The following is a 23,946-nucleotide window of genomic DNA, read 5'->3' as shown; positions in this document are numbered from 1 at the left end:
GCGCAGGGTGGCAGCCGAGATTACCCCAGTCTCCTGGCTGCTGGAACAGATCCTCGCTGAGGAGAGGCCCAGGAGCGCGGGCTCCTACCCGGCCCGAGGCGAGGTCCCCAGTGGCCGGCGCCGCGGGATGGGTGGGAGGGAAGTACCTGAGAAGACGTGGGACCAGGCCGGGGCGGGGCCGGGGTGACCGGGGCGGGGCCGGGACCGGGGCCCCGGGCCAGTGATGGGAGGAGGCTGCGGCGCCAGATGCGGACGCCAGGACCGCGGCTCCGAGGCTCCCCGCGCTCTCCGCTCCCGCGGCTCGCGCCATGCCTTCCTACACCGTCACCGTGGCCACCGGCAGCCAGTGGTTCGCCGGCACGGACGACTACATCTACCTCAGCCTCGTAGGCTCGGCGGGCTGCAGCGAGAAGCACCTGCTGGACAAGCCCTTCTACAACGACTTCGAGCGCGGCGCGGTGAGCGCGGGCGAGGCGCGGATCCGGCACGGGCGCGGGCGGGGCTCTGTCTGGGGCGCGTCCCGGACCCGGTTTGGAGGCAGAGGCCGGGGTAGGGGCCCCGAGGGCCGGTCGGACAGGACTGGGAGCATCTAGGATCCCGTCGCGGCGGGCAAAACTGCGGTGGGGCGCGCCCTGGGCTCCCAGCGGCCGGTAGATACCCTGGTGGGGAAGCGTCCAGGACCCCTCGCGGCGGCTGCCACCCGCGTGCGGTCTGCAGGGCGCCGCCCGTGCCCTTGGGAGACGGCCCAAGGTTTCCTCTCCACAATCTGGGCTGGGAGGCTCTGGAGCCCCCTTCACAGGGCGGCATTTCTTGTGCCACCTCTTCCTTGGGCTCTTTCCACAGGTGCACGGTAAGGGAGATGGGGAGGGGTCGTGCTCACAGAACTCTAAGGACACCTCAGAGCAGCCGGCCATGAGCTGTGGGGGAGGATGCAGGTCAGCGGGTCCAGAGGCCTGAGTTCCATCCAGACATGACCACCAGCTCACTGTGCCTTCTGTCTGGGCCTCGGTTTCCCCAGCTGTAAAATGGAGGGTTGGCTTCAGTCTGGTCCATGAGTCATGAGGGAACCCAGGCCCACCTGGTGGCTCAGACGGCACCTGGGCACCTTACATTCTCAGGACAGGCCCCAGAGGAAATTGAAGGGAAGGGACAGGAGAACCCAGTCAAGGAGAGGTCTTTCCTAAACGGAGGTGCTGCACTCCCTCCCAGCAGAATGTACACCAGGGAACACTTCCACGCTAGGTGTGAGGACTCGGGGGAGCCCTCAGCATTTGGAAGCTAGTTCCTAATGCTGACCTGGACCTGAATTCCAGCCCCCCGACTTTCCTGAGCATGGACAGGTGGCCGTTCTCACTGAGCCCTTAATGAAGTGCCTAATCCAGTACCTGGCACAGCGGAAGCGCTCCATAAATGACTGGTAATAGTCCCAGAACACTGCAGATGCCCAGGGAATATCAGTTCCCTTCCCCCCACCCCAACTCCTAACTAAACCAAAAAGATTTAGACTTTACCAAGCTGTGTCTTCTCACCATTTAGTTTCCTATTTAATCAAACCATATGAAGTTGCTCATAATGGACAAATACAACTGGCAAGTTCATGTTTCAACTGATTATTCTTGGATAAAACTTGTCGCGTTTTAGGTGTGCAGAGCCTAAAGTAAGTAAAAATGATTCTCCTCTTTTTCTGGATTCCAAGCTCTCCATGGGCTCAATTCCTACCCAGGATCCTCAGACCCTTGCTGGGTAGCCCAACATGGCCATCAGCCAAGTTCACCATCAGCTTGGCTTGGGCTCCCTTCAAGAAGAGTTAGGCATTGAGTAGAAGAGCAGCCTTCAGTTGCTTAGTTGCCCCAGTCAGGGAACCAGCCCTGAGGACTGTGGTGCCATGGAGTTAATGTGTCATCCATTTGGGGTGATGACCCTCTGCCATTTCTGACATACCTTCATTTATTTCCATGATTTCATGGATTCCCCCACACCTAGAGGAGAAGGACAGGGTGCACACTACTTCCCCTTTATAAGTGCCTCCCCCCATTCTCCTCCACACACCGCAAGGTTCTAGAAGCACAGGACATCACTGTGCTCACACTGCATAGCACGGGCACCCCGTGTGTGTTTTCCCCGAGAGGAGACATGCTGATGTGGCAATAGCGGGGTCTCAGGACAGAGTGAAGACACTGTTCTGTCACTTATCTTTCTCTCTCAGTCTGTTTTCCCCGCCCTGAGAAGTCATTCAAATGACATTGTGATTAAACACCTCAGCCGGAATCCCAGGCACAAATTTCAGGAGAGATTTGCATATCACATTTCCATTGGGTTGGGAGGGCTACAAATGGGGGTTGGGGGGGCCTACAGCAGGGTGCGGAACCAGCTAGGGGTGAAAGGGTCCTTGAAAAAATCAGCCTTTGAGAAAGTTCCTGTTGATGCAAAGTTACTCCATGCTTTCTCTTGCCCAGCCCAAAACTACTTCCTCATTCTCCCAGCTGGGTATCTGTAAAGACAATTATACTTTTTGAGTAAAGGTAAAAGAGAAACCCTAGAGGAAGTACTTGCTGAGAAGACAAGGCTGTCCCATTTTATGGGGAAAAGTGTGAAAATCTGTACTGTTAACTGTGGTAACGATAACAGTAAAGGTGTTTCCACACAATTCAATCATTTCTAAATCATTGGCAAGTCAACACCCCGCTCCTGCAGGGCATAGTTAAGTCAAATAATGGACAGGACTGATTTTTCCCTCAGTAAAGTGAATCACAAATTCCTGGTTATTCTCATCAGAGTTCCGCATAGTAATTCAGTCAGGACTGGGAATCAAGTCCTTCGCAGGTGGGATTATCCTATAAACGGTTGTGTCTTCCTTGGCCCCCCACTGTCTGCTGGAGAAAGCCGGGATCCCACACAGAATGGCCTGATTTCCAGAGGCTAGCCCAAGTCTACGCAAATTCGACTAGTTGATTTGTTTCTTTAAATTTAAAGTAATTCAGATCGGATAAGATGACTGTAACAGATCTGAAGATTTTTGAGAAATCTTAGTTGCCCCATTTCATTCCATGCTAGTACTTTTATGAAACCTAAGGGCAATAGGGTGGTGTTTCATATATGATACTTGAATATGTTCAGCAAGTATAGACAAGTGTTATAATGATACATGCTTCTTAAATATAGTCAGTAAGTATCCTTACATTCATAAAAAATGAATTCTAGAAAACCTCCTTCTTGGGAATGGGACTATTAGTGGAGTAAAAATATTTATTTGTTATGACCCTCAGTCTGTCTCTCATCTCCCAGTCTCCCCCCCGAACCATCTTTTCCCTACATTCTGCCCCCTCTTCTGCCTCCTCTTCCTTCCCCTGCCTCCTCTTCCTTCCCCTGCTCCAGTTCCCTCAATGCCCCCCATTTCTGCCCTCTGCTTACAACTCTCCCTTCTTTTCTGCTCTGATTTTTCCTATCCACTCTGTCTTCCAGCCACCCCTCAGAGGCCCCTTCTCTGCTCCCTCAATCTCCAGCTTTTCCCCTTCTCTGCCCCTTGGTTTCCCTATCCACTGCCCCCGTCCCTCTCTCAGTCCCTTGCTCTCTTCAGCTTTTACCTGTAACCTCCCCCTCTCTCATCCTGAGTCTCTGCTTTGTCTGGCCCATAATCTTCCTCTCTGCCCTACAGCCTCCTCCTCCCACAAGCCCCTCATTAGTCCCCCTCCAAGATGGGTAGCCTGGAAGTGGGGCACACATCCTTGCTTCCGCAGAGAGATCCGTCTCCCTGTCCCAGCAACAGCAGAGATCTGATGAAAGGCAGATGAAAAGACAGATGAAAAATGCTGATAGAAAGCTCACATTAAAACTGACCAACTCACACTTTGCTGAAATATTCAAAAGCTTTAAAACTACATATCCAATAAAAAATTGAAAGCAACAAGCTAAATCAGCAAAGTGGCCCCTTGTGCAATGAGGCTGGTGAGTTGCAGGTTTCCCTTATCTCTCTCCAGCATCTGTACCACCACACCACTCACTTCTGTCCACAGAAACTGTGTCCAGCCTTCCTCCTCCCTCATGTAATCCCCCCAGGGACACTGCCTTCCCATTTCCCCACATCTGAAATGCCCTACCCATGCCCATCCTCCTACTCACCTCCCCTCTGAAATCTGATCAGCCTCCAAAAGCTGCTTCAAATACCCCTATGAAGCCTTTCCCTGTCCTTCCATGCCACTCCACATTGCCCCTTGACAGTCCATCCAGGGTACGAACCAGGGCTTACAGCTGGGCCTTCTAGCTTCTGGTTCAGGGCCTTTCTCAAGATGTAGCCTTGGGGAACTGTGGGAGGCACCTGGGCTTGGCCATCACACAGGTGTGGGTTCTGATCTTGAGGCCACCAGTGCTCTCTGAGCCTCAGTTTCTATTTGTAAAGCAGGATAATCACCTGCTTGGCCATTGCCAGGTCCAGAGCTTCCTAAGAGCCTGTTGGGGCACATCCGCTATTAATAGTGCCCACCATCATTCATTGTGTCACCTAGAATTTAGTGTGTCACAGCAAATGGACAAGTACAGCATCAGCCCAGTGTACTTGGCCCAGAGGGGAGGGAGGAAGACGGGCACTATAGTTCCACATACCTTCTGAAGACCTTATTTTGCTGTTGGACACATGTGACCCTGGTGTTTTCCTGGAGGAGGCCTTTCTCTATCCTCTGTCATTCTTCCAATAGTTGCCCCTGGGATGTTAGAACCACAGTCACCAGGCTTTGTCTTTTACTTCCTGGGTTGGGTCCAGGCTGGAGCCCTTAGCCCCTTGTTCACTTATCACAATCAGGCCTGAAGCCAGCACCAGCAAAATGTCTGGCTGGCCATAGACAAACCAGACTGCAGGCCTGGCCCCTCCCACTGTGGAAGGCCCCATAAGATGGCAGATGAAGTCCTTGTAAATCTGCCTAGTGATTTCACCCCAAGTGAAACCCACCAGGTACCTGCAGATGTGGGTGGGGCAGGGGCCCAGAGTGTCCCAGTCTCCTGTGACTGCACCACAGGTGTGCTGGAGGGTCACCCCACTGTCCACTCCCTCAGAGAAGCTGCTCAGTCTCTTTGTGTGAGTCACCACCTCCAGGTAGACATCAGGCCCTCCCTGTGGGGTCTGCCCAGTCCTTGAGTCCCTCCCCAGCCCATCTCCCTCCCATGAGAGTGTCCCCTTCAACTCCTCCCGCCCCACCCCAGCCTTCCTGGCATTTATCCCTCAGGGACACCTTCCTCCTCCTCCAGCCCCTCGGAACCACCACACTCGGACCAGGCCCAGGCCTCTGGTGGCTGCCCCTCAGTCCTCACTGCACATGGACTTGCTCTGCCTGCCCCACCAGCAGCCAGAATGCCTCCCACTCTCCCTCTGTCCTCACAGCCCTGTCTCAACCCTTTCAGGAGTTCCTCTGGGCTTTGAGCGAAGGGGTTTGAGGTCACAGGTTCAGTTTCTTCCTTCTACGTGAGCTCCAGTTACTCGGCTTGGCGCATGTAGTCACTAAGGGGCCGAGGCACAGGGGCCCACGCTAGCTCATGGGCAGTGCAGGGCCTGCTGCCCTGCAACCCCCTGGATTTGCGAAGGGGCACTGCTGGTCCTGATGTGCACAACCGGTGGCCTGTGCCTCTGGGGAAAGGAGGCCACTCAGGATGGTGTTATTTCATTCTCTCAGTGGTCCTGCCAGTGAGGGGTTATCTCTCTCGGGTAGATGAAGAAACAGCATCAGAGAATGAAGCAATGTGCCCAGGCCATCCAGCTAGTTGCCTGAAGCTGGGATGTGAATTCAGAGCTCCAGAGCCACCCAGCCCTCTGCCCCTCACTACCTTCTCTCCCCTTCTCGGTGGGATCAGGAATCTCTGTCTTGGCTCACAACCTGTAGCTGAGGCCTCTGTAAATCCCTATGGCGTGCAAGGCCTGGCGTGGGGCAGGCCCGACAGGTGTCCATTCCTGGACCACTCAGCCCCCACTCTGCTCCTCCGGACGGGCCCGAGCCCCTGAGATGCTGAGACTCCTGTCCCATCAGAGCCTGCCTGCCTTGCCCATGATGCCTCAGCACAGAGCTCTCCCTTCTCTCTCCATCCTAGAAGACACCCAGTGAGCAAATGAGCAACACCCGTCCTTTACTCTCCCCTCCTCCCAGATCATTTGTCCCAGGGCCTCACAGGGGATCCTCTCCCCAGCTCTGCCCGCTGAGGCCTGCTGACTTCTCCCCAGGGGTCACCACGCTGCAGCACAGACAGACAGGGCCCCAGCCTGAGATCCAGTGGGTCCTGGGATCTGTGAGGCCTTGTCTGTGGCCCTGCTCTCCTGAGGACAAGCTGTGGCAGGAAGGCGGCAGGTGAGGCCAGCACTCTCCCTGCAGGAGGGCATTCTGGTGGGGCTGAGGCTTGTCCACATGTAACTGGACCCAAGACATGTCATCCCAGCACTTGGGCCTGGCTCGTCTGTCATCAGAAACTGTTCCTAGGGCCTCTGGCCTAGACCACAGAGCACAAGAAGGAAGCTTCCACTTTCTGACCACAAGCGTCTGGCTTCAGCGCCTGCCACCCCAAACTGCTCACAGTGCTCAGAGTCGAGAGGTTTGCTGAAAACACCCAGCTTCCCATTCTGCCAGGGGTCCTCCTGGCACCTTGGAGGCAGGGCATGGAATGGGGATGCCTGGGCCCACACAAGGGATGATCCCCCTTGCCTCCACCACTTCACCATCGCGCTGAGAACTCTAGGTTCTGCCGCCAGGGATAAAGCTCAAGGGTTGATGAATTGGGCTTAGAAAGTGCCTTGGAGGGGCTAGGCACAGTGGCTCATGCCTGTAATTCCGACACTTTGGGAGGTCAAGGCAGGTGGATCACTTGAGATCAGGAGTTCCAGACCAGCTTGGCCAACATGGTGAAACCTGTCTCTACCAAAAATACAAAACTTAGCCAGATGTGGTGGCGTATGCCTGTAGTCCCAGCTGCTTGAGAGGCTGAGGCCGGAGAATCACTTGAACCGGGGAGGTATCGGTTGCAGTGAGCTGAGATCGAGCCACTGCACTCCAGCCTGAGCAACAAAGTGAGACTCTGCCTTAAAATAAAAAAGAAAGTGCCTTGGAGGGCATCAAGTCCAGGGCTTTCCAAACCCGCTGGTCATCAGAATGCACAATGCAGTGCCTGAGCCTCTCATCCCTCCTTCCTGTCTGCCATCTATTGCTGCAGAGACGCAAGCCTTCCAGAAGCTATGGCTGCTGCCTCAGAGCCGCCCGTGTCCTGGAGGCCGGAGCCTGTCAGGGAAGGGGCCAAGCAGTCCTGTCCAGGAGGCCTGGGCAGCAGCGCTGTGTACACCTGGGGTGGTGCCTTCTAGCTGCAAGGCCAGCCTCAGCCTGCCACCAGTAATACCACAGGTGCAGCTGGAGCCACTTGGTCTCACTGTTCTCTGGGTATCACCCTGGGGCTGTGAACTGCCAATGTCCCAGGAGGACTCGAATCCATGTGAGCTCCCTGTAGCTAAGCCTCATCATTTTCACTCATTTATTGGCCCCACTAAAAACTGGAGCGAGAGGAACTGGCTGTAATGGAAAGGCTTGGAGTAGGACTCCAGTTCTGCTGGCAAGTGGCGGAGGTGGGTGACACTGAGCCTCACCATCCTCATCTGTGGAAGGGGTCATAACTCCCCTGCGCTCCCAGAGTCATTGTGGGGATCCACTGTCAGCAAGCCCATCACCAGTTGTAAAGGCCTCCCATATGACTGTCCCATGTGGGGGCAGCTACAGACCCTCACTGGGCACAGCCTCACAGGTGCAGGCATGAGCCTGGGTGTCTCCCCATCCTCCAGCCTGAGCTAAGTGCAGACAGCAGATGTTGCCCCCTGAGCAGCACAGCACCGTCCTGGCTCACTGGATTCTTTCCCCTTGAGGGCGGGGCCCAGGACTTGTTCATCTCTGTCACCTGCCTGGGTCATAGCACTAAGCCTTGTTAGGGGCAGGCCTTTGGTTAACGTCTTGGCTAAATGAATTCGGGAGTTCATTTAAGGTGTTCATGAAGAATCTTGGCTCCGTGAACTGTAGCGGAGGCAAAAGTCTACCTCTTCCCATTTCGTCTGGGCCTGAGAATCGGCATAAGACAGATTCATGGGTGCAAAGCACACAGATTTATTTAATACAAGTAGTATGTGGCATGGAAAAGTCTTCATCATAAAAAGGTGAAGACTCCAAGAAGCAGTTAGAGTCAATCCCCCTTAGATGCTGCACTGGATGAATAGTCATGAAATGTGGTAAGGCCAAGGGGCTTGGGCTAGGGCAGGTAATTGGGCAGAAGGTGAGGGTTCATTGTACAAGGTCTCTTTGGCCCTAGCCCAAGCCCCTTTGGCTTCAACTTCCCAATCTTGATGAAAAGAGTGTTACTTTCCTTTTGGTATAAGGAGGACATCTTTCACAAGGGAATTTCATCTCCAGCTTCTAAGAAACAGCACAAAGGTGAGAGTGATCTTGCACCTGCTGTTTTTTTAAGTGCTTTTCATTCAACATAGTCCCTATGCCAAAGCAGCATACTTTGGGGTGACAAATTCTTAACGCCTCCAGAACAAAGGCTCAGGAGACCACGCACAGCCTGACTGCCTGTTCTCCTTCCCAGGTGGATTCGTACGATGTGACCGTGGATGAAGAACTGGGCGAGATCCAGCTGGTCAAAATCGAGAAGCGCAAGTACTGGCTGCACGACGACTGGTACCTGAAGTACATCACGCTGAAGACACCCCATGGCGACTACATCGAGTTTCCCTGCTACCGCTGGATCACCGGCGACGGCGAGGTTGTCCTGAGGGACGGATGCGGTGAGCGGCTCAGGCCCCTTCTGCCCCGGGCTTCCTGAGAACCAAAAGTTCTTTCTGTCCTGAAAGCACTGTAGTCATAGGAGGAATGACACGCCTGTGCGGGGGTGGAGAGTGGGAGGGCCCTGCCCTGTGCCTTGATGCACCTGCGGGAGGCATAACCTTCCTTGGGATACATACGGGCCCCTGAGGGTGGAGCGGGTGGCTCCAGGCTTCACTGTGGTCATGTCCTCCCTCTGTGCTACAGTTCTACAGGGGAGGGGTGTGCTCCCCTTTTTGTCAGTGGGTAAGAGGGTCTGTAGAGGCAGATACCTATGGGGCATGCCCCTGGATGGGCACTTCTCCAGTTGCCAGGATGTGGCATCACTTTCTAGGTTCATAGCCTGCCCTCTGTGAGATCACAGTAGGGCTCAGGCAGGCTCAGGGTGCCCCATGTAGGCCTAGGGAGGGAAAGGGTGGACAAGGAGCACCCCAAGTGCCAGCTTCAAAGGGCCATGAACAGGCCTGCGAATCACAGTGACCAGTTCTTTAACCCGAAGTCTCACCTTTTGCTGTAAGAGAGAAGAACCTCAAATCAGCTCCCCTTAAGTGAGACCCCCAGATGTGCAGACCCCAGTCTGGCACTTTCTCAGGAGGTCATTCTTTGTAAGGGACACACAGCCGACCTGGTACAGAGCACCGCAGAGAGAAGCAGGCATCAAGGCCAGCCAAGGCCACTCTCCCTGAATGAACCTCTTTGCATGCCCAGCCTCCTAGTGTGCCTGGCAAAATTCTACCTCACTTCAAGTCATGGCCCTTTGGCGTGCTCTCAGTCCAAACCTGGAAAGAAGCCTCCAAAGGCCAGGCAGCCTCTGTAATAATAAGAGGAAGCCGCTGCTTCTGCCGTGACAGGGTCGAACTCTTCCTCTTTGCCAAGTTCCCTGTTGCTAGTGTCTTCTTCACAGAACTTTGGTGGACTAGGTAGGAAGAGATGACTGGTACCCCCATTTTATAGCTAAGGAAACTGAAACAAAGAAGAAAAAAGTTATTCTCTACCTGTTCTTAAGCTATCAGGCCACATCCTATTGTTTCTGATGTGGAATTTGACTTAAGAAACCAAATTTCCGGAATACTTCTGAACATGGAAATAAGAGGATTTTTGTCCCCCTACCTCATGACAGGAAAACAAAATCACAAAGTTTATTTTTTCTTGTGGCGGTCAGAATGTGGAAGGTTGTGGACAGGGCACTTCTTTTTTTCTGGTAGTTAGAAAATGCTGGCTCTGAAACTCCCTCCTGCCCAATCACCCAAGGTCTTGGTTATGAAGCCCTTCTTCCTCCAGATCCTTCAGCCCATCTTGGCAAAAAACAGATGGTACACTAGGATGAGGGTTTAAGAAAGGGACTTCACAGAGATGTGGGCCCATATGCAGAGGGACCGTGCAGAATGCAGGGCCATCAGCACCACTAGTCCTGATGCAGGGACCAGGGGAAGGTTGCGGGAGTCATCCAGAAGTATCCTGGAGACGGCACTCTTGGAGGAGCTGCGGCCCTCAGTAGAAAGGTACTAGGGAGTAACCAGCCCCTTCATGCTTTCCACATTCCCTCCTTTCTTGTCAGGGTTCCCAGTGCAAAGCCCATTGAGGCATCTCATTCTGATCATCTTCAGGGACAGCACAAGTTGGAGGGTGGGCATAGAGAAGCTGTCCAGCAAGTTCCCCTCTCTGCTGCTGTGAAACCAACTACCTTGGTAGTTTTAAACAGCCATTTAATTTTTTCCGTGGTCTTGCAGGTCAGGAATTTGGGAAAGCCTCCACTGGGCGGTTCATCCATGGCCATATACCATCAGCTGAAGGGGCTGGGACTTCTTCTCTCATGTGTCTGGCACCTCTAGGCTCCTTGGGCTCTCAGTCCATATGGAGTCTCATTCTTTAAGGCTTCTTACAGCATGGTACTTGTATTTCTTACATGATAGCTGGCTTCCAAGGGCAAGTTTTCTAAGACACAGAAAGTGGAAGCTGCCAGTCTCTTCAGGCTTGGGCCTGGAGAGTGGTGCAGTGTAACTTCCACCATAATCTACTGTCCAGGCAGTCACAGAGCCCACCCAGACTCCAGGGAGGGAATGGAGACCCCCACCTCTCAATGGAAGGAATGTCAAAGAATTTGTGGCCAATTATTATTTCTTTTTTTTTGAGACAGAGTCTCCTTCTGTTGCTCAGGCTGGAGTGCAGTGGTGCAGTCTCGGCTCACTGCAAACTCTGCCTCCCAGGTTCAAGCGATTCTCCTGCCTCAGCTCTTGAGCAGCTGGGATTCCAGGTTCCCACCATCATGCCTGGCTAATTTTTTTTTTTTTTTTTTTTTGAGACAGAGTTTCGCTCTTTTTACCCAGGCTGGAGTGCAATGGCGCAATCTCGGCTCACCGCAACCTCCGCCTCCTGGGTTCAGGCAATTCTCCTGCCTCAGCCTCCTGAGTAGCTGAGATTACAGGCATGTGCCACCATGCCCAGCTAATTTTTTGTATTTTTAATAGAGACGGGGTTTCACCATGTTGACCAGGATGGTCTCAATCTCTTGATCTCGCCTGGCTAATTTTTGTATTTTTACTAGAGATGGGGTTTCGCCATGTTGGCCAGGCTGGTCTTGAACTCCTGACTTCAGGTCATCTATCCGCCTCAGCCTCTCAAAGTGCTGGGGTTACAGGCATGAGCCACCATACCCGACTGTGGCCAATTATTAATCCACCATATGGCACAACAACCAATCCCTTGAACAACCTGAAAATGAGGGGGCCCAGCCTACAAGTGATTCAATCACTCACCACATGATCACCCCTTAAATCTTAATATTTCACCACTACACCTTGGGTGAGCATGAATGTCAGAGGGCCATTACTGTGACCCCAGCACTTGTGTCAGTCCTTGGGGCCTGCCCCACTGAGCTCTTCTACCATCAGTCCAGGCTTTCTCATCCTGCCATGCTCCCAGAACTTCATCAGCCATTGGGTAGATTCTTCAAACACCTTCGGGACCAGGGAAGACAGAGCCATTCTCTTTTTGAAACTTGGTGTGATGTAATTCTGCACGTACTGACTTATTCACACCAGTGAAACTGAAGAGATCCAACTTCAGAGTCAAGGTGCCCAAGAGATTGGCTGTTTCCTTACAAAAGATTAGAGATGATGAACGTTGGGTGTCTCCAGAATTATCCCCATAGCCAATGATAACAGTTATTGTCACCATTAGTACTCACCTTACCTTCAGTGGCCTCAAGCCTCCCCTCCTGGCTGGCTTTACATCCCCAAGGGAGAATGTAGAGGTATCCCTTTGATCTTCCTTTTTGGGCCCCAGTTCCAAGCTCAGGGATGAAGATGCCTCAGCCTGGAGGTGCTGTGGGCCAGATAGCTTGGAGTGTGGCCTGAGTGTGGTCTGAGAACTAACTGGGTCCAGGTCTGCAATTAGGTCAATACAAAAATTGAAGCCTGTAGTTCCAGCACTTTAGGTGCCTAAAGTGGGAGGATTGTTAGAGTTTAGGAAGTTTGACACAAGCCGGGGTAACGTAGAGAGACCTCATCTCTACAAAAACAAAGTTAAAAATTAGCCAGGAGTGGTGATGTGTGCCTGTAATCCTAACTACATAAGAGGCTGAGGTGGGGGAATCACTTGAATCCTGAAGTTCAAGGCTGCATGGAGCTATGATCATGCCACTCTACTCTAGCCTGGGAGACAGAGGGAGACCCTGTCTCTAAAATAAAATAAAATAAATACAAAATAAAATACAAAGACTGAGAGCAGGGGTTTTAGAAACTTTAATAGCAACTTAACACAACAATTTCATGACTTTTGCATCTAATAAGAAAAAACAGGACTTGCATTTTGAATATCTTTAGGTTTTTTTATTTCATTTTTCTAGTAATTAATTTTTGTTGTATTTTATAAAAATATCAATCTCCATTGAAAAGAAAGTTTTAAAACATGATGTTTCACCACCAAGAGCTAGAGAAAGTATTCCAGGCCATATTTTCAGGAGATCTGGGCTCCCCCTACTCACAGCTCCATGGGCTGTGTTCACAGGCTTGGCCTTAAGTAATAGCTGAAAGAGTGGTCATGATATGACCTCAGCTGCTCTAAAGGCTCTGAGAAGCAGCCCTAATCTTAGCTACCTGCCCCAACTCCTGCAGTGAGAGATACCAGCAGGATAGGCTGAGAGATAAGATGCTTTCAGAGGGAGAAGAGAACACTTAAGCCAATGATGACTACAGGCATAATGATAATGATAATGATCATTTTTCCCATCCATTGGCATTTACTGGGTGCCAGGCGCCAGGCACTGTGTGGAGGGATTTTCTGCATTCTCTCCCCAAATACACACCATGACTTGAAGAAGTAGGCATTATCATCTCCATTTCACATGTGAGGGGGTCAGGGCGACTCTTGGTCACACAGCTTCAGTGACAGAGCCCAAGTCCAAGCACATGTGTCTCTTCTAGGACACTGCACCCTTTTAGAATGGAGCTCATTCTCAATCCTCCGTGTAGGTACCACAAGGAACCGGGTTGTGTCATTGTCTGTATATTGAATCTTAAGTCACACATTTCTCCATGAAGCAACAAAATGGACTTAGAAACATAGAGCTGTGAGAACTGCTGCGCACACAGGCAACACTAAAACCCAGAGTGAACTCCCATGTCTGCTCAGTATAAGAATTGCAGAGAAGAGGAGTAAACTATTCTGCAGTGATTTAAAGATACCCGCCAAGGGCCACGAAATGCCTTTACCCTAAAGGCAGCTCTGCACCAGAGGCCCTCAGGTCCCTGCAGAGGCTTGAGAGGCTGAGTAGAAGGTTAGGACCTCAGGTGGCATGCACTGCGCCTGCCACGCCCAATGAGAACCAAGCCCTGCTCTTGCATCTGAACATGATTCTCTAAGCACTGAAAGGCAGGGGCCCCCAGGCTTGCTGAGTGAGTGGGCAAGAGGACGAGGAACTGGATTTGCCTCTTGTAAAGTGAGTGGCTAAGAGCACTTGAATCTTGGGTAAAGTTCAAGAGCAAAGCTACACAACTTCCCCAAGCCTCAGTTTCCTCATCATTAAGTAGGGAAGTGTTCTGAGGTATAAATGAGGTCATACACTTAAAGCCCTTGGCATAGGCAGGGCATCTGAGGGAAGCCTGAACACTGGGCATTGTTACTGTTCTTCTAAGGCTCCTCTCACATTGTTCTTTCTTTACAGCAAAGTTGGCCCGAGATGACCAAATTCACATTCTCAAGCAACACCGACGTAAAGAACTGGAAACACGGCAAAAACAGTATCGGTGAGTTATGACATCAGATCATGTGGTCACAGGACCGTGGTTTCTCAAGTGCATGGTATGAAATAAACCCTTTCCACCATGTATGGCCTGTCACTGCTGTAAAATCACCAAGGCACCAGCTCCCGGTGTGGCTGTACAATTTCCAAGCTTCACCTTACCTACATTCCAGACAACAGATGGAGAGGAGAGTAATGAAAGAAACTTGGGATCAACCATATTGGCATGTAGGAGGAATGGGCAGAAAAGTTTGAGTGTACCTTATTGTTCTCCATTGTAGGGGTTGCCTCTCAGTTCTTATGTCTTCTTATAACAATTCAATTATAGAAGTGATATGTGATCAGCAACAAAATTGACAACTCCTCAGCTAACTGACCAGAGGATTCAAACTATTAAAATTAACAATAAGAGAAGAAAAATCAATACAGAAATTAAAATGAATAAAAAGGGAAAAATAAGACTCAGAAAAATGAGGAAAAATCAATATAGAAATTGAAATGAATAAAAAATGATACTATGAACAATTCTATGCCAACAAACTAGTTAAATGAAATGGACAAATTCCTAGAAAGACACAAACTACCAAATGACTCAAGAAGAAATAGATAATCTGAATAAACCAATCACAACCAAAGAGACTGAATTAGTAACTTTAAAATTTCCCACAAATAAAAGCCCAGACCCAGATGGCTTCACTGGCTAATTCTATCAAACATTTAAAGAGTTAATACCCATCTTGCATAAACTATTTTAAGAAATAGAAGGAACACTTCCCAACTCATTGTCTGATACCCATATTGTACCAAAACTAAAAGCATCACAAGAAAACTATAAGCCAATATCCTTTAGCAATATAGATATAAATGTTTTCAACAAAATACTAGCAAACCTAACCCAGCAGGATATAAAAGGCCTTAAACAATAAGAACATGTGGTATTTATCCCAGGAATGGAAAGTTGGTTTAACAACCAAAAATCAATTAATCGAATACACCATCTCAATAGAGTAAAGAACAAAACAAAGCACATAATCATTACAATAGACACACAAAAAAAGCACGTGACAAAATCCAACGTGATAAAAACACTCAAAAAATAGGAATTGAAGAGAATGTCCTCAACCCGATAAAGGTTTGAAAATTCACAATTAACATCATACTTCTATTCGACATTGTACTGGAGGATCTAGCAAGGTCAGTTAGGGAAGAAAAAGGTAAGTAGAAGCACCCACACTGGAGTATAGTATGTAAAACTATCACAATATACAATTAAAACTATCACCATTTTTATATATAAGATCAAAGCATGATCTTATGTATAGTAAATCCAAAGGCATTCACCAAAATAACTATTAGAACTATAAACCAGCAAGGTTGCAAGATACAAGATAATCAATTGTTTTTCTATACATCAGCAACTAATGATCTGAAAATAAAAATAAGAAAAAGTTCAATTTACAATAGCATCAAAAAACAATATACATTTATGAATAAGCCTAACAAAGTAGTCTGAGACTTGTGCAGTGAAACTACAAAACATTACTTAACACAATTAAAGAAGATCTAAATAGGCTGGAAGACATTTCATGTCCATAAATCAGAGGACTTACTTTTGTTAAAATGGCAATACCCGCCAAAGTAATGTACAGGTTCAACACCGTCCTTATCAAAATTCTAGCTGACTTTTTTGCAGAAATTGACAAGCTGCTCCTAAAATTCATATGGAAATGGAAGGGACCCAGAATAGCCAAAATAATCTTGATTTAAAAAAAACACAAAGTTGAAGGACTTGTATTTCTCAATATTAAAATTACTACACCGCTGTGGTATTCAAGACAATGTGGCATTGGCATAAGGATAGATATATAGATCAATGAAATAGACTTGAGAGTCCAGAAATAAGCCCTCACACTTGTGGCCAATTAATTTTGGACAGAAACAGCAAGACAATTTAACAGAGAAATAACAGTCTTTTTTTTTTTTTTTTTTGAGACGGAGTTTCGCTCTTGTTACCCAGGCTGGAGTGCAATGGCGCGATCTTGGCTCACCGCAACCTCCGCCTCCTGGGTTCAGGCAATTCTCCTGCCTCAGCCTCCTGAGTAGCTGGGATTACAGGCACGCACCACCATGTCCAGCTAGTTTTTTGTATTTTTAGTAGAGACGGGGTTTCGCCTTGTTGACCAGGATGGTCTCGATCTCTTGACCTCGTGATCCACCTGCCTCGGCCTCCCAAAGTGCTGGGATTACAGGCGTGAGCCACCGCGCCCGGTCAACAGTCTTTTTAACAAATGGCCCTGGCAGAACTGGATAGCCACATGCAAAATGAAGTTGGACCCTTAGCTTACACCATATACATAAATTATCTCAAAATGGATCAAATACCTACCTAAAAGTAAGCGCTAAAACTCTTTCAAGAAAACACAGGTGTAAACCTTACGGCTTTGGATTTGACAAAGGACTCTTGATATGACACCAATGTCATCAAATTTACAAACCTTTATGTTTCAAAGAACACCATCAAGAAAGTGAAAAGACAAACCACAGAATGGAAGAAATATTTACAACTTGTATATCTGATAAGGGCCTTCCATCCAGAATTTATAAAGAATTCTTACAATTCAATAATAAAAGACAGCCCAATTTAAAAAAAGGAGGGAGGATCTGAATAGATATTTCTCCAAGAATGATATACAAATAGCCAACCAGCACATAAAAAGATGCTCAATCCATTAGCCATCTAAGAAATGCAAATCAACACCACAATGAGACACCACTTCCTACTCACTAGGATAGCTAGAATCAAAAAATCAGGTAAGAACAAGTATTGACAAGGATGTGGATAAATCAGAACCCTCATACACTGCTGGTGGGAATGTAAAGTGGCACAGCTGCTTGGGAAAACAGTCCGCTAGCTCCTAAATGTTCAACAGAGTTACAATATGACAGCATTTCCACTCCTAAGCATATTCCCAACAGAAATAAATGTACACGCATGATTATAGCAGCATTATCCATAATTATCAAAAGGTGTACACAACCCAAACGTTGTGCACACCCTTTGGTAATTAATGGTTGTACACAACCCATTAATGGATGAATGGATAAAATAGAGTATATCTATATAATTTGACCATGAAAAAAGAATGAAATACTGACCCATGTTACAACATGGATGAACCCTGAAAACATTATGCTAAGTGAAAGAAAACAGTCACAAAAGATTATATATTGTACGATTCCTTTTTCAGGAAAAGAAAAATCTGTACAGACAGAAAGTAAATTGCTAGTTGCCTAGGAGCAGGGAGTGAAGGAGTGGTCATGGGAGTGATAGCTAAAGGATACAGGATTCCTTTTGACAGGGATGAAAATGTTCTAAAATCGATGGTTGCCCATATGTGTAAAAACTAATATTAAACAGCCTTGAATTGAACACTTTAAATTGATAAATTTTATAGTATGTGACTTTTATTTCAATAATGCTGCTAAAGAAATTTAAAAATTAATTAGAAATGGATGATAGACCTAAAAGTAAGGGCTAACAACATAACACTCTAGGAAGAAAAGATACAAGTAAGTCTTCATAATCTTGGGTTTAGCAAAGCCTCTTAGATATGGCACCAAGCACACAGACAGCAAAAGAAAGTAGCCAAGTTATATGTCATCAAAATGTAAAATATCTGTGCTTCAAAGGACATCATCAGTAAAGTGAAAAGAAAACCCACAGAATGGAGAAAATACCTAAATCATATGTCTGATAAGGGACTTGTATCCAGAATATATAAAGAACTCTGACAACCCAATTTTTAAAAATTCCGTACAAATAACCCAGTTTAAAAATTAGCAAAGGATTTAATTAAATAATTCTCCAGGCCAGGCGTGGTGGCTCATGCCTGTAATCCAAGCACTTTGGAGGCCAAGGCGGGTGGATCACCTGAGGTAGGGAGTTCAAGACCAGCCTGACCAATATGGTAAAAACCTGTCTTTATTAAAAATAATTATTATTATTATCCAGAGAAAATCTATGAATGTCCAATAAGCATGTGATAATATGCTCAATATTATTAATCATCAGGAAAATTCAGATCAAAACCACTAGATACAATTTCACATCCACTAATATGATTTTATTCTATGGTTAGAATAAAAAAGACATAAAGACAAGTGCTGCAAGAGAAACTGGAACCCTGATGCTACTACCAGAATGTAAAATGATGCAGTCACTTCAGAAAACAGGTTAGCGGTTCCTCAAAATCCTAAACCCAGCTACAATATGACCTAGCAATTCTACTCCTAGGTCTCTACCCAAGAATAATGAAACCATACGTCCATACAAAAACTCGTACACATATATTTATAGCAGCATTCTTCACAATAGTCAAAAAGTAGAAACAACCTAAATTCTATAAGTAAGGAATGAATAAACAAAATATAGTTAATCCATACAACGGGATATTTTTTGGCATTAAAAAGGAATGAATGCCGGATGTGCAGGCTCACGCCTGTAATCCCAGCACTTTGGGAGGCTGAGACGGGGGGTCACTTGAGGTCAGGAGTTCAAAACCAGCTTGGCCAACGTAGTGAAACCCTGTCTCTACAAAAGTGCAAAAATTAGCCAGTCAGGGTGGTGCATACCTGTAATCCCAGCTGCTTGGGAGGCCGAGGCAAGAGAGTCACGTGAATCCAGGAGGCAGAGGCTGCAGTGAGCCGAGATCGTACCACTGCACTCTAGACTGGGCAACAGAACAAGACTCCCATTTAAAAAAAAAAACGAAAGAAAGAAATGAACTACAGATACATACCTAACAGTCAATGAACTTCAAAAACCTTATGCTAAATGGAAAACTCACTTACAGAAGACCCTATATTGTATGATTTTATCTGTATGAAATGTCCAGAATAGGCAAACCCACAGAGTCAGATTAGTAGGTAAGTAGTTGCCTAAGACTAGGAGTTGGGGAGGGGTAGCAAGGAGTGAGTGTTAATGGGTTTGAGGTGTCCTTTGGGGATGAGATTATTTCAAAATTAGGTTATAATGATGGTTACACATACAACTCTGCAAATATGTTGAAACTCTTTCAATAGCATACTTTGAAGGGTGAATTTAATGGTATGTAAATGTATCTCAATCAATCTTTTTGGAAGATAATAATAACACGTTATTGAGTGCTCCTCTGGAAATGGGTGGCTGATGGGCTGTATACAGCCTCTACAAGTGTTCAATGGATCATTGTGGACTTGAGTAAACAGGGATATTCCTCAAGGTTCCCCAGTCGACACCTGTCTGTTGTCTATATCAAAGCTTCTTTCATTTAATTTCCTGCTTTGGCCCCTGGATACATTTGAGTCTATTCCTCCTTACAAGGGAAAGAAGTGGAAGGAATCGTTCTACGTGGACAGTGAAGCTGTGGAGGGGCTTCTGGGAGCCAATGTTGTGATGCTTTTCTGCATATCCCTCAATAGTTGAACTTCTTATAGGGAATATGTAGTATGTCTGGGTTGTTCTTTTTTAACTAAATAAAGTAAAAGAAAGAAGACAATATAGAAGCGGAAAAATACCTGTAATTCATGTTTAGTTGTTTTCACTTTGTCTTACTCACTTTTTAAAATGTGGGATTGTGCTATACATACCACTTTGCAGCCTCCTTGGTGCCCTTGGCAGTATAGCAGAATCATTTATCATAAACATGATTTTAGTTTCTACGTAATGCTCTATTACATAGATGCCCCATCATTCACTTCAACACCCACCTCACTGCATGTTTAGGAGGTTTCTAACTTTTTAATTCTTATAAGCAATGTGAAAACTCTTATATATGAAATTTTTATACATTATTAACTATTTTCCTAGGATAGATGCCCAGATATGAAATTACCAAATAGTGAAAGTTATTAGTATATATTGACAAATTTATCCTCAAAAATCTTTAACCAGTTTTCACGAGCCATGTATGGGTCCCTATTTCATCAAACACTTGCCACAGCTGAGCAGTATCTTCTTTTTTTAAACTTTTCTAACTTGCAACAGCATCTCTCAACCCTGTATCTCCTTCTTCCCCTATGCCCAGCCACCCACCCCTGTCAAGAGGTGAGAAATCCCACACCAAGAACACAATTACCCCAGCCTTAAAACTATTTTTGGCTCCATCCCCCGTTTCATCAAAAACATTCCATGAAACAGAATAAAGAAACAAGAAACAGCCACACGTATGTGGGTACCGAGTCTGTTACGGAGGGCTTGGCTGATGGGTGGCACTAGGCTGCTGGATGTGCATCTGGAGGGCAGGGGCTGGCTCGCACGGAGGGCTGAAGGAGAAGGAGAAGAAATCAGACTCCACCTCTTGCCATTCAGGAGACTCAGTTTGGGGTTGATTAGACTTAAAAGTTAAAGGCAAAACTAAGACGTTTAGACTACAGATGATTATTTTTCCTGGTCTCAAGCTAAAAAGGTTTTTCAAACAAGACTCAGAACATATTAAACGCCAAGGAAAAATTGGTAAGTTCACCTCCCTCAAGACAAAGACACTCTGTTCATTGAAAGACACCAGGAGAGTGTGAAGCCAAGTCATGGAGTGACTGACGAGAATTATTCCTAGTATGTGAAGGACCTGCAAATCTGTAAGAAGGGGACCGTCATTCAGTAGAAAATGGGCAAGAGGTCTGAGTAGTCACTGTACAAAATATGAGCAGCAAGTATACAAAAGGTGTTCAGCTTCATTAGGAATCAGGGAAACCAGGAGATCACAGTGAACTGCTGCTACTGCCACACTCATGCCTCCCAGATGGGCACCACTCCAACAACTGACAACACCTGAGTATTAAAGAAGATCCAGAGGGCTGGGAACACTCACATACCACCGGCAGGAGGACAGCTTGATACGACCTCCATGGAAAACAGTTTTGCAATATCTAGTAAAACTGAAGCTACATTATAATCTATGACACAGAAATCCTAAACTGGATCCAAATTTGTGTACATGTGCACCTGGGTACTCAACAGCATTACTCATGATGGCCGAAAAATGGCAGCAACTCAATGTCCAACAATTGTAGAATAGAGAAATAAATAGTCAAGGAGAATTCTACACAGCAAGGAAAATCAACAAACTGCTGCTAACAGAACAACATGGACAAACCTCACTAATGCCATGTTGAAGGAAAGAAGCCAGAAGCATGTCTGGCTAATCCATAAGTTTGGAATTAAATTGTTTAGGGAGATGTGTAGTAGTGGAACCATAAACAATAACAAGGAAATGATTATCATAAAGCCAACCATGGTGATTACTGGGGGTAGAAGAAGGGTTGATTGGGAAAGATGGGGGTGAGGGTACAGACAATGTTCTGATTTTTTACCTGGATGGTGGTCGTACGGATGTTTTGTACATTTTTCTGCATGTGTGAGTGTGTGTGTGCACATATACATATCCATATCCATACATATTTTATATTTTCTATATCCCAATTGAAAAATTAAAAATAAAACTATCATGCCGTCAGTGTCAAGTGTGGGAGAGTAACCTGCTGTGCTGTGGGTCATGTTAAGGGTATAAGAATATGTGATTTGTTTTCGAGTATTTGTGCTCAAGCCTCTCAGCTCAGGCACCAAATGACGTTTTTAGACTTTCGTACCTGGTGCAGTACAGACGTTGTACTTGAGCTCTGCCTCCCATCACAAAGAGCTGTTGTCGCTATGCTTCTTCCTTGACTTCCCTCCCTGTTTCAGCCACCTGAGGCAAAGCCCCGGCAGCCAGTTCTCAGAGTACTTCTGGCCTGTGAAGCTAGGTTAAGATAAAATGCCTGTAAAATTTATTTAATTTGTTATAAGCCATTAGCACTTTAGTATGAATTAGCGGGAACCTAATTAGACTCGCTATCTTGTCATCCAAGATAACAAATTAGCGGGATTCTCTAGGAGCTGCTTAACATCGTCACAATCTTGCAGCAGGGAGCTTCTGGTGAGATAGTTTCCCCCTTTCTTAGATCTAATCATTTTATTCTTCCTGCTTCCACTCATCTGTCCTTTTCAGACACCCTCCTTTGCTTCCGCTCAGGAAACACTGAACTTTGCACTGTCTGCACAATCCTGGAGTTCCTCTTTCACAAGATTTTTCAGGCTTCTAGATCAGAGTTTGGAAGTAAAGCAAGGACTAAGAACAGTCCCCACTATGTCAGAAAGCTGCTGCTTCTTGCGTGCCCTCCTGACTCACTCAGCTAGGCAGGGAGAAGGAGAAGCCGACCCAGGTCATAGCCCACAGCCTGTGCTCTCCCAATGTGACTGCATCTGTCGGCGTTACATGTATACCCATACACGCAGTAAATGGCAAAGTGTGGGTGTTTGTTAATCAGCATCATTTAATCTAATCATTCTGTGACCTGCACTTTCCACTCATCATTCTGTATTAAAGAGGATCTGGTTGACACAGATAGATGTGGTTCAGGCAGTTAACTTCTTCATGGCACATCACTCATCTGCTCTTCTGCTGATGGGCACGTGACTGTCTTTAATTTCTAGCTGTTACAAACCAAGCAACAATGAGCTTCCTCACACATCTCTCTGCGTTGTCATGGAAGAGTTGCTGTAGGGAATATTCCAAGTAGAGTTGCAGGGTTGCAGATCACATGTGTTCTTAAGCATTCTAGACATTGCTGATGCCAATGGACACCTCAGCAACTGTTTCTGAGATTCACTTTTTCCCTGCATCATCAACACTTCGCATCTTCAGATGTTTTCATTCTTGTGTGTGAAATAGTGCCTCATTTATTTTCCTCTTCTTAAATGTCTACTTATTTCTTGCCTTATGTGAATGCACCATAATTTACTCAGCCATTCCCCTATGGACTGATGTTCAGTTCATTTCCCATTTGTAGGTGTGTTTATTTGTTTCGGGTACTGCAGTATAAACAATGCTGTCAGAAGCAACCTTGTACAAACATTTTGATGTACTGGGGTTTTAATTACTGGCAGATCCATTTCCAGATCTCAGATTCCTGGAACTAATCAGCATTTTTTTTTAATTTTAAGAAACACTGACAAAAATCCTTTCACAAAATTGTATAGTAATTTACAGTCCCACCAACTATATATGAAAAGATACTTTTACCCATCCATACATCTGTCAGTACCCGATGACCTTGTTTGACAGTCTAAAAATCCCTAAGACCTTGTTGTTGTTTTAATCTGCACTCTTCTGACCACTAGTAAATTAAGCATCACAGCATTACCTATTTATAAGCTTTTTCCCCTGTGGGTTCTTTCAGTTATTAATCTAAAGGAGCTCTTTCTATATCAGGATAGTATCCATTTATTATATATGTATAGCATTTATTATTTGTCTTCTGTTGCTTTTGCCACGGGAGATTTTAGTTCTTTATTTTCTTAACTATGTATTGTTTACATCTATAAATTTTGGGTTTCCTGCTTTGCTTAAGAAAGCCTTCTCCACCCCAGTGTTACATAAATACTTCCCCTGTATTTTTGTCTAATACATTTACAATTTCCTCTTTGAGTTTAGACCTTTCATTCATCTACCTTTTTTTTTTTTTTTTTTGAGACAGAGTCTTGCTCTGTTTCCTAGGCTGGAGTGCAGTGGCATGATCACGGTTCACTGCAGCCTCAAACTCCCAGGCTCCATCTGTTCTCTCACCTCAGCCTCCCAAGTAGCTGGGCTACAGGCATGCGCCACCATGCCCCACTCCTGCCACATGTTTTCATACATGCTGCAAAGTAGGGGTGGAACTCTCCCAGTAGCATTCATTATGAAACACATTCCTTCTTCCTGACTTGAGATGACAGGGATGATGACACCCACGGTACTAGCTGGCATAGGATGGCAGTCACAACATGCATGAACTCTGGAGTTGAGCGTCTGGGCTCAA

The 23,946-nt window shown here is 46.6% G+C and overlaps 1 protein-coding gene across 3 annotated transcripts in view; it reads left to right on the top strand.

Annotated features, from left to right (window-relative positions):
* Positions 1-244: 244 nt before the first annotated feature.
* ALOX5 (arachidonate 5-lipoxygenase) overlaps positions 245-23,946 on the top strand; it is a 60,732-nt gene continuing 37,030 nt past the window's right edge. For all 3 annotated transcript variants that reach the window (XM_012439267.3, XM_012439266.2, XM_012439265.2), the window contains exons 1-3: positions 245-458; positions 8,596-8,794; positions 13,996-14,077. In XM_012439267.3, coding sequence (XP_012294690.1) covers positions 309-458; positions 8,596-8,794; positions 13,996-14,077 — 431 coding nt within the window. In that variant the 5' untranslated portion in view covers positions 245-308. The remainder of the gene's footprint in view (positions 459-8,595; positions 8,795-13,995; positions 14,078-23,946) is intronic.

This window comes from Aotus nancymaae, unplaced genomic scaffold (genome assembly GCF_030222135.1).
Source record: "Aotus nancymaae isolate 86718 unplaced genomic scaffold, 86718_ANA_hifiasm-v0.15.2.pri h1tg000099l, whole genome shotgun sequence".
Lineage (NCBI taxonomy): Eukaryota > Metazoa > Chordata > Mammalia > Primates > Aotidae > Aotus > Aotus nancymaae.
This window is presented reverse-complemented; position numbering and strand designations above follow the sequence as displayed.